Source organism: Salmo salar, chromosome 13, assembly GCF_965601325.2.
Source record: "Salmo salar chromosome 13, fSalSal1, whole genome shotgun sequence".
NCBI lineage: Eukaryota > Metazoa > Chordata > Actinopteri > Salmoniformes > Salmonidae > Salmo > Salmo salar.
Window position 1 is genome coordinate 49,421,728 of NC_138303.1, and position 15,180 is coordinate 49,436,907.

At 43.8% G+C, this 15,180-nt stretch overlaps 1 protein-coding gene across 2 annotated transcripts in view; it reads left to right on the forward strand.

The window, feature by feature from the left end:
- LOC106566945 (phosphatidylinositol 3,4,5-trisphosphate-dependent Rac exchanger 1 protein) overlaps nucleotides 1–15,180 on the forward strand; it is a 160,302-nt gene that overhangs the window by 93,870 nt on the left and 51,252 nt on the right. For both annotated transcript variants that reach the window (XM_014135621.3, XM_014135623.3), the window contains one exon: nucleotides 7,933–8,078. In XM_014135621.3, the coding sequence (XP_013991096.3) occupies nucleotides 7,933–8,078 (146 nt within the window). The remainder of the gene's footprint in view (nucleotides 1–7,932; nucleotides 8,079–15,180) is intronic.

Sequence of the window (15,180 nt, forward strand, 5' to 3'; positions counted from 1 at the left end):
CTTTAATCAGCACAACGTTTTTCAGCTGTGCTAACATAATTGCAAAAGGGTTTTCTAATGATCAATTAGCCTTTTAAAATGATAAACTTGGATTAGCTAACACAACGTGCCGTTTGAACACAGGTGTGATGGTTGCTGATAATGGGCCTCTGTACGCCTTTGTAGATATTCCATTAAATCAGCCGTTTCCATCTACAATAGTAATTTACAACATTAACAATGTCTACACTGTATTTCTGATCAATTTGATGATAATTTAATGGACAAAAAAATGTGATTTTCTTTCAAAAACAAGGACATTTCTAGGTGACCCCAAACTTTTGAATGGTATTGTATATTTTCTGGGCGATTTAAATATTGACTGACTTTCATCAAGCTGCCCACTACAGAAAATGCTTCAAACTGTAACCAGTGCCGGCAACCTGGTTCAAGTTTTCAGTCAAATCAAATTTTATTGGTCACATACTGTAATGGCTGTCGTGAGAGAGAGTAGACCAAGGTGCAGCGGAGTTAGTGTTCATCATTGAATTTTAATTTAAGAACGAACACGATACAACAAAATAAGAAAACCGACAGCCAAACAGTCCTGTCAGGTGCAAAACACTAACAGAAACAATTAGCCACAAAACCCAAAGGAAAAACATGCTCCTTATGTGTGACTCCCAATCAGCAACAACGAACTTCAGCTGTGCCTGATTGGGAGCCACACACGGCCCAAAACAAAGAAATACAAAAGCATAGAAAAAGGAACATAGAACACCCACCCAATGTAACACCCTGGCCTAACCAAAATAAAGAACAAAAAAAAAAACTCTATGGCCAGGGCGTTACAGTACCCCTCCCCCAAGGTGCGGACTCCGGCCGCAAAACCTGACACTGAAGGGGAGGGTCCGGGTGGGCCTTCTTACGGCGGTGGCTCAGGTGCGGGACGTGGCCTCTGCTCCACCCTTGGCGTCGCCCTCTTAGGTGGCGCACTTGGCCGCGCCGAAGGTCTGGTGGGCGACCCTGACTGCGCCCGGCTGGCGGGCAGTGACAGCTGCGCCCGGCGACGGCTGCGCCCGGCTGGCGGGCGGCGACGGCTGCGCCCGGCTGGGGCTGGCGGGCGGCGACGGCTGCGCCCGGCTGGCGGGCGTCCCTGGCGGCTTCGGCGGCACTGACCCAGGATTCACCAGGCTGAGGAGACATGTAAGAGGCCTGGCCCTAGGCGTAGGCACAGGACTCACCGGGCTGGCGGGCGTCTCTGACTGCTCTGGACAGGCGGGCAGCTCTGGACAGGCGGGCGGCTCTGGCGGCTCAGGACAGGCGGGCGGCTCTGACGGCTCAGGACAGGCGGGCGGCTCTGGCGGCTCCGGACTGGCGGGCGGCTCTGGCGGCTCTGGACTGGCGGGCGGGCGGCTCTGGCGGCTCCGGACTGGCGGGCGGCTCTGGACTGGCGAGACCCACTGGAGGCCGAGTCCTAGGAGGCGGCACAGGACGGACCAGGATGGGGAGACCCACTGGAGGCCTGGTCCGAGGAGGAGGCAAAGGCTTAACCAGGATGGGGAGACCCACTGGAGGCCTGGTCCTGGGAGGTGGCACAGAACGGACCAGGATGGGGAGACCCACTGGAGGCCTGGTCCTGGGAGGTGGCACAGAACGGACCAGGATGGGGAGACCCACTGGAGGCCTGGTCCGTGGAAGCGGCACAGGAGAGACCAGGATGGGGAGACCCACTGGAGGCCTGGTCCGTGGAGGCGGCACAGGATTCACCAGGCTGGGGAGACATGCAGGAGGCCTGGTTCTGGGCGCAGGCACAGGATAGACTGGGTCCTGAAGACGCACTGGAGGTCTAGAGCGCACGGCCTGCAAAACCTGTCCTGGCTCGATGCCCAATCTCCCCCGGCAGATGTTAGGAGCTGGGATGTAACGCACCGGGCTCTCCACGCGTACTGGGGACACCGTGCGCTTTACTGCATAACACGGTGCCTGACCAGTACTACGTTGCCTCCTGTAAGCACGGGGAGCTGGCTCAGGTCTCCAACCTGACTCTGCCACACTCCCCGTGTGCCCCCCCAAAACAATTTTTTGGGGCTGCCTCTCGGGCTCTACCTGCCTCCCCAGCAGGTTGCTGCAATGGTCAAATAGCTGTTCCCAAGTCCAGTCTATTCTTGCCTCCAATACTTACAGCGACCAGGATGCCATCTCCTCCCGAGCGCGCTGCTTCCTATAGTCCTCCTTGACTTCCATCTGCCCTCTTCTCCGCTGCCTTGTCTTCTTGTGGTGGGTAATTCTGTAACGGCTGTCGTGAGAGAGAGTAGACCAAGGTGCAGCGGAGTTAGTGTTCATCATTGAATTTTAATTTAAGAACGAACACGATACAACAAAATAAGAAAACCGACAGCCAAACAGTCCTGTCAGGTGCAAAACACTAACAGAAACAATTACCCACAAAACCCAAAGGAAAAACATGCTCCTTATGTGTGACTCCCAATCAGCAACAACGAACTTCAGCTGTGCCTGATTGGGAGCCACACACGGCCCAAAACAAAGAAATACAAAAACATAGAAAAAGGAACATAGAACGCCCACCCAATGTAACACCCTGGCCTAACCAAAATAAAGAACAACAAAAAAAACTCTCTATGGCCAGGGCGTTACACATACACATGGTTAGCAGATGTTAATGCGATATTGTTAATATCTAACAAGTAATCAAAACAAGCAATTTCACAACAACTACTTTACACACACAAGTGTAAAAGAATGATTAAGAATATGTACATATAAATATATGGATGAGCGATGGCCGAACGGCGTAGGCAAGATGCAGTAGATGGTATAGAGTACAATATATACATACGAGATGAGTAATGTAGGGTATGTAAACATTATATAAAGTGGCATTGTTTAAAGTGACGAGTGATACATTTATTACACCCAATTATTAATTATTAAATTGGCTAGAGATTGAGTTTGTATGTTGGCAGCAGCCACTCGATGTTAGTGATGGCTGTTTAACAGTCTGATGGCTTTGAGATAGAAGCTGTTTTTCAGTCTCACGGTCCCAGCTTTGATGCACTTGTACTGACCTCACCTTCTGGATGATGGGGAGGTGAACAGGCAGTGGCTCAGGTGGTTGTTGTCCTTGATGATCTTTTTGGCCTTCCTGTGACATCGGGTGATGTAGGTGTCCTGGAGGGCAGGTAGTTTGCCCCCGGTGATGCGTTGTGCAGACCTCACTACCCTCTGGAGAGCCTTACGGTTGTGGGCGGAGCAGTTGCCGTACCTGGTGGTGATACAGCCCGACCGGATGCTCTCGATTGTGCATCTGTAAAAGTTTGTGAGTGTTTTTGGTGACAAGACAAATTTCTTCAGCCTTCTGAGGTTGAAGAGGCGCTGTTGCACCTTTTTCAACACGCTGTCTGAGTGGGTGGACCATTTCAGTTTGTCCGTGATGTTTACGCCGAGGAACTTAAAACTTTCCACCTTCTCCACTACTCTCCCGTTGATGTGGATAGGGGGGTGCTCCCTCTGCTGTTTCCTGAAGTCAACGATCATCTCCTTTGTTTTGTTGACGTTGTGTGAGGTTATTTTCCTGACACCACACTCTGAGGGCCCTCACCTCCTCCCTGTAGGCCGTCTCGTCGTTGTTGGTAATCAAGCCTACCACTGTAGTGTCGTCTGCAAACTTGATGATTGAGTTGGAGACGTGCATGGCCACGCAGTCATGGGTGAACAGGGAGTACAGGAGAGGGCTGAAAACGCACCCTTGTGGGGCCCCAGTGTTGAGGATCAGCAGGGTGGAGATGTTGTTTCCTACCCTCACCACCTGCGGGCGGCCCATCAGAAAGTCCAGGACCCAGTTGCACAGGGCGGGGTCGAGACCCCTTAATGACGAGTTTGGAGGGTACTATGGTGTTAAATGCTGAGCTGTAATCACTGAACAGCATTCTTCCATAGGTATTCCTCTTGTCCAGATGGGTTAGAGCAGAGTGATTGTGGTTGCGCCGTCTGGACCAATTGGGGCGGTAAGCAAATTGGAGTGGGTTTAGGGTGTCAGGTAGGGTGGAGGTGATATGATCTTTGACTAGTCTCTCAAAGCACTTCATGATGATGGAAATGAGTGGGATTGATTGATTATGTCCGTAAACACACCAGCCAGCTGGTCTGCGCATGCTCTGAGGACGTGGCTAGGGATGCTGTCTGGGCCGGCAGCCTTGTGAGGGAGAACATGTTTAAATGTTTTACTCACGTTGACTGCGGTGAAGGAGAGCCCGCAGGTTTTGGTAGAGGGCCGTGTCAGTGGCACTGTGTTGTCCTCAAAGCGAGCAAAGAAGTTGTTTAGTTTATTTGGGAGCAAGACATCGGTGTCTGCGACGGGGCTGGTTTTCTTTTTGTAATCCAGGATTGACTGTAGACCCTGCCACATAAGTCTTGTGTCTGAGCCGTTGAATTGTGACTCTACTTTGTCTCTATACTGACACTTAGCTTGTTTGATTGCCTTTCGAAGGGAATAGCTACACTGTTTGTATTCGGTCATGTTTCCGGTCGCCTTGCCATGATTAAAAGCAGTGGTTCACACTTTCAGTTTTGCACGAATGCTGCCATCAATCCACGGTTTCTGGTTGGGGAAGGTTTTAATAGTCACCGTGGGTACAACTTCACCGATGCACTTGCTAATAAACTCACTTACCCAATCAGCGTATTCATGAAAGTTGTTGTTCGATGCTATCCGGAACATATCTCAGTCCACGTGATCAAAGCAATCTTGAAGCGTGGAATCAGATAGGTCGGACCAGAGTTGAACAGACCTGAGCACGGGCGTTTCCTGTTTTAGTTTCTGTCTATAGAAACTAAACTATGATTCAGAATTATGCCAGGCCGGGTCGCGCATTCATCCTTCCAGGATAGTTACAAACAGCACAGGAATGAAATTATCAACATGTATTGATAGCATCTTTACTAATGCTGCAGAAATGTGCTTAAAAGCAGTATTCAGATTAATCAGATGTAGTGATCACAATATAGTAACCATATCTAGGAAAACCAAAGTTCCAACGGCTGAGCCTAATAAGAGGTCTTACAATATATTTTGTAGTGATTCCTATGTTGATGTAAAGAATATTTGTTGGTACGTGGTGTGTAATGAGGAGCAAACAGATGCTGCACTTGACACATTTATGAAATTGCTTATTCCTGTTACTAATAAGCATGCATACATTAAGAAAATGACTGTAAAAACTGTTAAATTCCTGTGGATTGATGAGGAACTGAAAAATGGTATGGTTGAAAGGGATGAGGCAAAAGGAATGGCAAGTAAGTCTGGCTGCACAAACGATTGGCAAATGTACTGCAAATTGAGAAATCATGTGAATAAACTGAAAAAAAGGAGAAACTACACTATGAAATAAAGATACATGACATAAAGAATGATAGTAAAAAGCTTTGGAGCACCTTGTCACGTCCTGACCAGTAAAGGGGTTATTTGTTATTATAGTTTGGTCAGGACGTGGCAGGGGGTATTTGTTTTATATGGTTCGGGGTGTGTGTGTATGTAGAGGGGTGTTTGGTTTATGTATTCCGGGGTTTATGTCATTGTTCTATGTTAGTGTATTTCTATGTTCTGTCTAGTCATTTCTATTTCTATGTGTAGGTAATTGGGGTTGGGGCCTTCAATTGGAGGCAGCTGTCTTTCGTTGCCTCTGATTGAAGGTCCTATAATTAGGAGTATGTTTGTTTTGGGAATTGTGGGAGGTTGTTTTGCACTGCTAGGTGCTAGGGTTAGCCTGCAAACTGTTATGTTGTCGTCCGTTTTCTTGTTTTTGTGAAGTGTTCGTGGTTATTTAAAATAAACGTCAAAATGAGCACTCAACCCGCTGCGCCTTGGTCCAATTAATACGACGGCAGTTACAGAACCTTCAATGAAATTTGGGGAAAATAGGTCAACTCAGCCCCGTCGTTCATTGAACCAGATGGCTCATTCTTTACAAAACCAACTAATATTGCCAACAACTTTAATGATTTTTTCATTAGCAAGATTAGCAAATTTAGGCATAACATGCCAACAACAAATGCTGACACTACACATCCAAGTATATCTGACCAAATTATGAAAGACAAGAATTGTCCTTTTTAATTTGTTGTCTATCAACAATGACAAGCCACCTGTGGCTGACAACTTGGATGGAAAATTACTGAGGATAATGGCGGACAATATTGCCACATCTTAAATTTAAGCCAACTAGAAAGTGTGTGCCCTCAGGCCTGGAGAGAAGCAAAAGTCTAGTAAAGCCCTTTTTACTGGCTCAAATAGCTGACCAATCATCCTGTTTCAACACTTAGTAAAGTTTTGGGAAAAATTGTGATACAATGCTATTTTACAGTACACAAATTGACAACAGTCATTCAGCACGCTTATAGGGAAGGACATTCAACAAGCACAGCACTTACACAAATGACTGATTATTGTGGGGGCTGATTTGTCAGATATCTGTGCGGCTTTTGACATCGATCATAGTCTGCTGCTGAAAAAACATATGTATTATAGCTTTACACCCTCTGCTATATTGTGGATAAAGAGTTACCTGTCTAACAGAACACAGATGATGTTCTTTAATGGAAGCCTCTCCAACATAATCCAGGTAGAATCAGGAATTCCTCAGGGCAGCTGTCTAGGCCGATTTTACTTTTTTCAATCTTTACTAACGACATGCACTGGCTTTGAGTAAAACCAGTGTGTCTATGTATGCGGATGACTCAACACTATACACGTCAGCTACTACAGCAACTGAAGTGACTGCAACACTTAAAGAGCTGCAGTTCGTTTCAGAATGGGTGGCAAGGAATAAGTTAGCCCTAAATGTTTCTAAAACTAAAAGCATTGTATTTGGGACAAATCATTCACTAAACCCTAAACCTAAATCTTGTAATAAATAATGTGGAAATTGAGCAAGTTGAGGTGACTAAACTGCTTGGATTAACCCTGTATTGTAAACTGTCATGGTAAAAACATATTGATGCAACAGTAGCTAAGATGGGGAGAAGTCTGTCTATAATAAAGTGCTGCTCTACCTTCTTAACAGCACTATCAGCAAGACAGGTCCTACAGGCTCTATTTTTGTCACACCTGGACTACTGTTCAGTCGTGTGGTCAGGTGACAAAGAGGGACTTAGGAAAATTGCAATTAGCTCAGAACAGGGCAGCACGGCTGGCCCTTGGATGTACACAGAGAGCTAATATTAATAATATGCATGTCAATCTCTGCTGGCTGAAAGTGGAGGAGAGATTGACTTAATCAATACTTGTATTTTGAGAGGTATTGACATGTTGAAAGCACCGAGCTGTCTGTCTAAACTACTGGCACACAGCTCAGACACCCATGCATTCCCCACAAGACATGCCACCAGAGGCCTCTTCACAGTCCCCAAGTCCAGAACAGACTATGGGAGGCTCACAGTACTATGTAGAGCCATGACTACATGCAACTCTATTCCACATCAGGTAACTGATGCAAGCAGTAGAATCAGATTTTTTTTTTAAAACAGATACAAATACACCTTATAGAACAGCGGGGACTGTGAAGCAACACAAGCATAGGCACAGACACATGCATACTCACACATGATAACATGCGCACTATACACACACGTGCACATGGATTGTGTGTTGTAGATATGTGGTAGTGGAGTATGGGCCTGAGGGCACACACCTAGTGTGTTGTGAATTTTGTAATGAATGTATTGTAATGTTTTTTTAAGTTGTATAACTACATTAATTTTGCCAGACCCCAGGAAGAGTAGCTGCTGCCTTGGGGATCCATAATAAATACAAATACAACATAGGGAATAGGGTGACGTTCCTTTTCAGATGCAGACTCAACTTAAAGATTTTTTCAAGTGACCCACATTTATCTTCAGTTCCACCCTTTCTCTCTTTCCCTTTCTTTGTCACAGTCCTGGAGAAGACCGAGTTCAAAGACGAGTCACAGTTCTTCCGTTTCTACGCCGACGAGGATATGGAGGGTACCAGCTCCAAGAGCAAGCAGCTGCAGCGCAATGACTTCAAGCTCATCGAGAACATCCTGGTCAAGTCCCTAGTGGTGAGTGCAATTACAGTGGTTCCTCCTTTAAAAGTTGCGAGCTTACGCCGCGGGATTTAGAGGTAATTTGTGGTTTAGTACGGTATCCTGCGTCACCACTTCATTGCTCCAGACCAGCGCAAGGGGGAGTTAGAGGACTTATTATGCTTTTGGGTCCTACTGTGTCTCTGACAATAAATTGGCGACATAAGCCTAAATAGAAACTGATAATTGTGCACGACTTTAGTGTTACTTACTAAAACTGTTACGCTGAGGTTTTTATTATTTTATTTTATGTTAGGATTATTTTGCTCTTACTGATTCTTTTGCTCTTACTATGTTATGCTATTAGTGTAACCTTTATTTAATTAGGCAAGTCAGTTATAAACAAATTATTATTTACAAGGACAGCTTACTCCTTCCTCCCCTTCGGGGAATTGAACCCCGGTCTTCCGTGTGCCTTGCCCGCACGACATCGGGATTCTTAAGCTAAATAGCCCAGTACTGTACTGCCGACCGTCACGTTGTACAGCGCCATATTTTCCGTTCCATCCTAACGGAAACCCAGAGGGTTTTTTGTTTTTTCTTGGAGTAGAAACACCATAATATTAATCAAATTAAATAAGCAAGTACCAGTCAAAGGTTTGGACACACCTACTCATTCCAGGGTTTGTCTTTATTTTTACTATTTTATACATTGTAGAATAATAGTGAAGACGTCACAACTATGAAATAACACATATGGAATCAGTTAAGAACAAATTCTTATTTACAAGGACAGCCTACTCCTTCCTCCCTGTCGGGGAATTGAACCCTGGTGTCCCTCGTGCCCGCATTTCCATGTTTACTACAATATGTATTGTAGGCTATGTTTACTTGTCAGATTGCACAGTAGCCTAATAAACAAATGCAGGTGGCTTATCTTCAAAATGCTTTAAATGCTTTATTATCCAAATGTTAAAGCATATACTGTACAGTACTTTTTGGCCCATTCCTCCTAACAGAGCTGGTGTAACTTAGTCAGGTTTGTAGGCCTCCTTGCTCTCACACGCTTTTTCAGTTCTGCCCACAAATGTTCTATAGGATTGAGGTCAGGGCTTTGTGATGGCCACTCCAATACCTTGACGTTGTTGTCCTTAAGCCATTTTGCCACAACTTTGGAAGTATGCTTGGGGTCATTGTCCATTTGGAAGACCCATTTGCGACCAAGCTTTAAGTTCCTGACTGATGTCTTGAGTTGTCGTTTCAATATATCCACATAATTGTCCATCCTCATTATGCCATCTATTTTGTGAAGTGCACCAGTCCCTCCTGTAGCAAAGCACCCCCACAACATGATGCTGTCACCCCTGTGCTTCACGGTTGGGATGGTGTTCTTTGGCTTGCAAGCCTCCCCCTTTTTCCTACAAACATAATGATGGTCATTATGGCCAAACAGTTCTATTTTTGTTTCATCAGACCAGAGGACATTTCTCCAAAAAGTATGATCTTTGTCCCCGTGTGCAGTTGCAAACCGTAGTCTGGCTTTTTCATGGCGGTTTTGGAGCAGTGGCTTCTTCCTTGCTGAGCGGCCTTTCAGGTTATGTCAATATAGGACTTATTTTACTGTGGATATAGATACTTTTGAACCTGTTTCCTCTAGCATCTTCACAAGGTCCTTTGCTGTTGTTCTGGAATTGATTTGCACTTTTTGCACCGAAATACGTTCACCTCTAGGAGACAGAACGTGTCTCCTTCCTGAACGGTATGACGGCTACGTGGTCCCATGGTGTTTATACTTGCGTACTATTGTTTGTACAGATGAACGTGGTACCTTCAGGCGTTTGGAAATTGTTCCCAAGGATGAACCAGACTTGTGGAGGGCTACAATTTTTTTCTGAGGTCTTGGCTGATTTCTTTTGATTTTCCCATGATGTCAAGCAAAGAGGCACTGAGTTTGAAGGTAGGCCTTGAAATACATCCACAGGTACACCTCCAATTGACTCAAATTATGTCAATTAGCCTATCAGAAGCTTCTAAAGCCATGACATAATTTTCTGGAATTTTCCAAGCTGTTTAAAGGCACAGTCAACTTAGTGTATGTAAACTTCTGACCCACTGGAATTGTGATACAGTGAATTATAATTGAAATAATCTGTCTGTAAACAATTGTTGGAAAAATGACTTGTGTCATGCACAAAGTAGATGTCCTAACCGACTTGCCAAAACTATAGTTTGTTAACCTCTCTGGACCAGTGGGACGTTTGCGTCCCACCCTAGTCAACAGCCAGTGGAATTGTGTGGCGCGAAATACAAATACCTCAAAAATGCTATAAATTCAATTTCTCAAACATATTACTATTTTAAACCATTTGAAAGATAAGACTCTCGTTAATCCAACCACGTTGTCCGATTTCAAAAAGGCTTTACAGCGAAAGCAAAACATTCGATTATGTCAGGAGTGTACCCAGCCAGAAATAATCACACAGCCATTTTCAAAGCAAACATATATTTCACAAAAACCAAAACCACAGCTAAATGCAGCACTAACCTTTGATGATCTTCATCAGATGACACTCTTAGGACATTATGTTATACAATACATGCATGTTTTGTTCAATCAAGTTCATATTTATATCAAAAAACATCTTTTTACATTAGCATGTGATGTTCAGAACTAGCATACCCACCGAAAACTTCCAGTGAATTTACTAAATGACTCATGATAAACGTTGACAAAATACATAACAATTATTTTAAGAATTATAGATACAGAACTCCTTTATGCAAACGCTATGTCAGATTTTAAAATAGCTTTTCGGCGAAAGCACATTTTGCAATATTGTGAGTACATAGCTCGGCCATCACAGGCTAGCTAATTTGACACCCACCAAGTTTGGGGCAACATAAACTCAGAATTACTATTAGAAAAATTGGATTACCTTTGCTGTTCTTCGTCAGAATGCACTCCCAGGACTTCTACTTCAACAACAAATGTTGTTTTGGTTGCAAATAATCCATAGTTATATCCAAATACCTCCATTTTGTTCGTGTGTTCAGGTCACTATCCAAAGGGTAACGCGCGAGCGCATTTTGCGACAAAAAAAATCAAAATATTCCATTACCGTACTTAGAAGCATGTCAAACGCTGTTTAAAATCAATTTTTATGCTATTTTTCTCGTAAAATAGCGATAATATTCCAACCGGACAACGTTGTATTCATTCAAAGACTGAAAGAAAAAAATTGAGAAGTCTCATGAATGCGCATCTCAGTCTCACTGTCCCCAGGCAGGCCACTTACAAACTCTGCTGCTGTACTTTGCCCAGAGACAGGAGACACGTCATTCTGATTTCTGAACGCTTTAGAGAGCCAATGGAAGCCTTAGAAAGTGTCACGTAACAGCACAGATGCTGTAATTTCGATAGAGATGCAACAGAAGGACAACAAATTGTCAGACAGGGCACTTCCTGCATGGAATCTTCTCAGGTTTTGGCCTGCCATATGAGTTCTGTTATACTCACAGACACCATTCAAACAGTTTTAGAAACTTTAGAGTGTTTTCTATCCAAATCTACTAATTATATGCATATTCTCCGGGCAAGAGTAGTAACCAGTTTAAATCGGGTACGTTTTTTATCCGGCCGTGAAAATTCTGCCCCCTAGCCCCAACAGGTTAACCCCTGTGCGGCCTCGGGACGGACATCCAGCGAAAAATCATATCGCCATTAGCATAAGAAAATGTAATAAAAAAAAAAATCATTTTTTTTCCCAAATTATATCGTTTTATAGATACACCTCTCCTGAATCGAACTACATTGTCCGATTTCAAAAAGGCTTTACAGCAAAAGCAAAACATTAGATTATGTTAGAGGAGTATATCGTAAAAGTAGCCACATAGCCATTTTCCGACCAACCACATGCATCACAAATAACCAAAAAAACAGCTAAATGCAGCACTAACCTTTGACAATCTTCATCAGATGACACACCTAGGACATCATGTTACACAATACATGCATTCTTTTGTTCGATAAAGTTCATATTTATATATAAAAACAGCATTTTACATCGGTGCGTAACGATGACTAACTATTTTCCCTCAAATGCATCCGATGAAACAGAGCTACAATTTACTAAATTACTATTCGAAAACATTTTTAAAATGTAATACTGTCATTCTAAGATTTATAGATGAATATCTCTTGAAAGCACCTGTAATGCCAGATTTAAAATTAACTTTACTGGGTAATCATACTTTGCGATAAAAGGGGATGTGATACTCTGAAAAATAGGCTAACGTTACAGGTCAGCGCCATCTTGGAACAATCGCATTTCACATCTAGTCTTGTATACTATTGTCAATAATCCCTTACCTTTGGTTGTCTTCATCAGAAAGCACTTCCAGGCATCCCAGGTCCACAACAAATGTATTTTCGTTCGAAAAAATTACTCCTTTATGTTCCAAGAGCTTGTTCTTGTTAGCACGTCTGAAGGGTGATCCAAATGCTCCGTCGGCCGCGGGACAGCCATTTCGAGAAAATGCATTTTTTTCCCATTTAGGTTTGTTCAAACATGTCAAACGTTGTATAACATAAATCTTCAGGGCGTTTTTCAACAAGAGAGCCAATAAGATTCAAGGAGGATGATTGCATTGTGTTTCAAAACGTTTCGAAAGGGGAGGGTAACCAGGGGCGCCGGCGTCATAATGGTGATGGCCCTCTCCGTGTGACCACGTTCCACAGCGTCTCATTCATTCAATTTTAACAGTAGAAGGCTCAAACCAATTTGTGAAGACTGGGGACATCTAGTGGAAGCAATAGGAAGTGCTCAATGAACCATAGCTCACGGTGTGATTAATAGGCAACGTGATGAAGTTGAGTTCGCAATTCAGAATTCCACTTCCTGTTTCCATCTGTCTCGGGGTTTTGACTGCCATATGAGTTCTGTTATACTCACAGACACCATTCAAACAGTTTTAGAAACTTTAGGGTGTTTTCTATCCACAAGTATTAATTATATGCATATCCTAGCTTCTGAGTTTGAGTAGAAGGCTGTTTAAAATGGGCACAATTTTTTTTCTAAATGCGCCGTCAAGAGGTTAACAAGAGATTTGTGGAGTAGTTGAAAAATGAGTTTTAATGACTCCAACCTAAGTGTATGTAGACTTCCGACTTCAACTGTAATTGAGGTATATATGTACATTTAACTAAGAATAAACTGACTAGGCAACAGAATAGATAATAAACAGTAGCAGCAAAACCTGCGTGATGGGTCAATAGAGTGTCCCAACAAATTGTGCTATTGTGTTTTTTCACTTTATTTGTAACTTATTTTGTACATAATGTTTCTGCCACATTTTCGTATGACTAAAAAGTGCTTCTAGATATCAGGACAGCAATTTCTCACCTCGGACTGGAAGAATGCCAGGTCACTGACCTCCACACTGCCAGGTCACTGACCTCCTCCATATAGTCTGTCTTATCGTCATCGGTGATCAGGCCTACCATTGTTGTGTTGTCAGTAAACTTATTGATGGTGTTGGAGTCGTGCGAGGCCACGCAGTCATGGGTGAACAGGGATTACAGGAGGGGACTGAACATGCATCCCTGAGGGGCCCCCGTGTTGAGGGTCAGCGTGGCGGATGTGTTGTTCCCTAACCTCACCACCTGGGGGCGGCCATTCAGGAAGTCCAGGATCCAGTTGCAGATAGAGGTGTTCAGTTGCAGGGTCCTGAGCTTAGTGGTGAGCTTTGAGAGCACTATGGTGTTCAATGTTGAGCTGTAGACAATGAACAGCATTCTCACATAGGTGTTCCTCTTGTCCAGGTGGAAAAGGGCAGTGTGGCGTGCAATAGAAATTGCGTCATCTGTAGATCTGTTGCATTGCGGGTGTAGTGAAAACAAGCATTTCACTACACCTGCAATAACATCTGCTAAATATGTGTATATGACCAATAAAATTGGATTTGTTTTGATGGGGCAGTATGCGAATTGGACTATGTCCAGGGTGTCTGGGATGATGGTGTTGATGTAAGCTGTGACCAGCGTTTCAAAACATTTCATGGCTACCAATTTGAGTACTACAGGGCTATAGTAATTTTGACAGGTTCACTTGGCATTCTTGTGCACAGGAACTATGGTGGTGTGCTTGAAACATATAGGTATTACAGACTGGGTCAGGGAGAGGTTGAAAATGTGAAAATGTGAAGACACTTGCCAGCTGGTCAGCGCAAGCTCTGAGTACGCATCCTGGTAATCCATCAGTCCCCGAGGCCTTGTGAATGTTAACCTGTTTAAAGGTCTTACTCACATTGGCTACAGAGAGCGAGATCACACAATCATCCGGAACAGCTGGTACTCTTATGCATAGTTCAGTGTTGCTTGCCTCGAAGTGAGCATAAAAGGCATTTAGCTCATCTGATAGGCTCACATCACTGGGTGGTTGGGTTTCCCATTGTAATCTGTGATGGTTTGCAAGGACCTTAGTCCTATTTTGATTCTTAGCCTGTTTGATGGCTCGTCGGAGGTCATAGTGGATTTCTTATAAGCTTCCGGATTGGTGTCCTGCTCCTTGAAAGCTGCAGCTCTAGCCTTTAGCTCATTGCGGATGTTGCCTCTAATTCATGTCTTCTGGTTGGGATATGTACGTACGGTCATTGTGGGGATGACCTCATTGATGCACTTATTAATGAAGCCGGGACTGATGTGGTGAACTCCTCAATGTTTGCCGATGAATCCTGAAACATATTACAGTCTGTGCTAGTGAAGCAGTCCTGTAGCTTTTCCATATTGAGCGTCACTGGTACTTCCTGTTTTGAGTTTTTGCTTGTATGCATTTCTCAAAAGTATAGCGTTATGGTCAGATTTGCCAAATGGAGGGCAAGCCTTCTATGTGTTTCTGTATATGGAGTAAAGGTAGTCTAGAGTTGTATTGCCTCTTGTTGCACAGGTGACCTTCTGGTAAATATGAGGTCAAACTGATTTCAGTTTCCCTGCATTAAAATGACTGGCCACGAGATATGTATTTTCTTGTTTGCCTATACAGCTTGTTGAGTGCCGTCATAGTGCCAGAATCGGTTAGTATCGTGGTAAATAGACAGCTATGAAAGATATTGCTTAATAGTATGGTCTGCAGCTTATCAT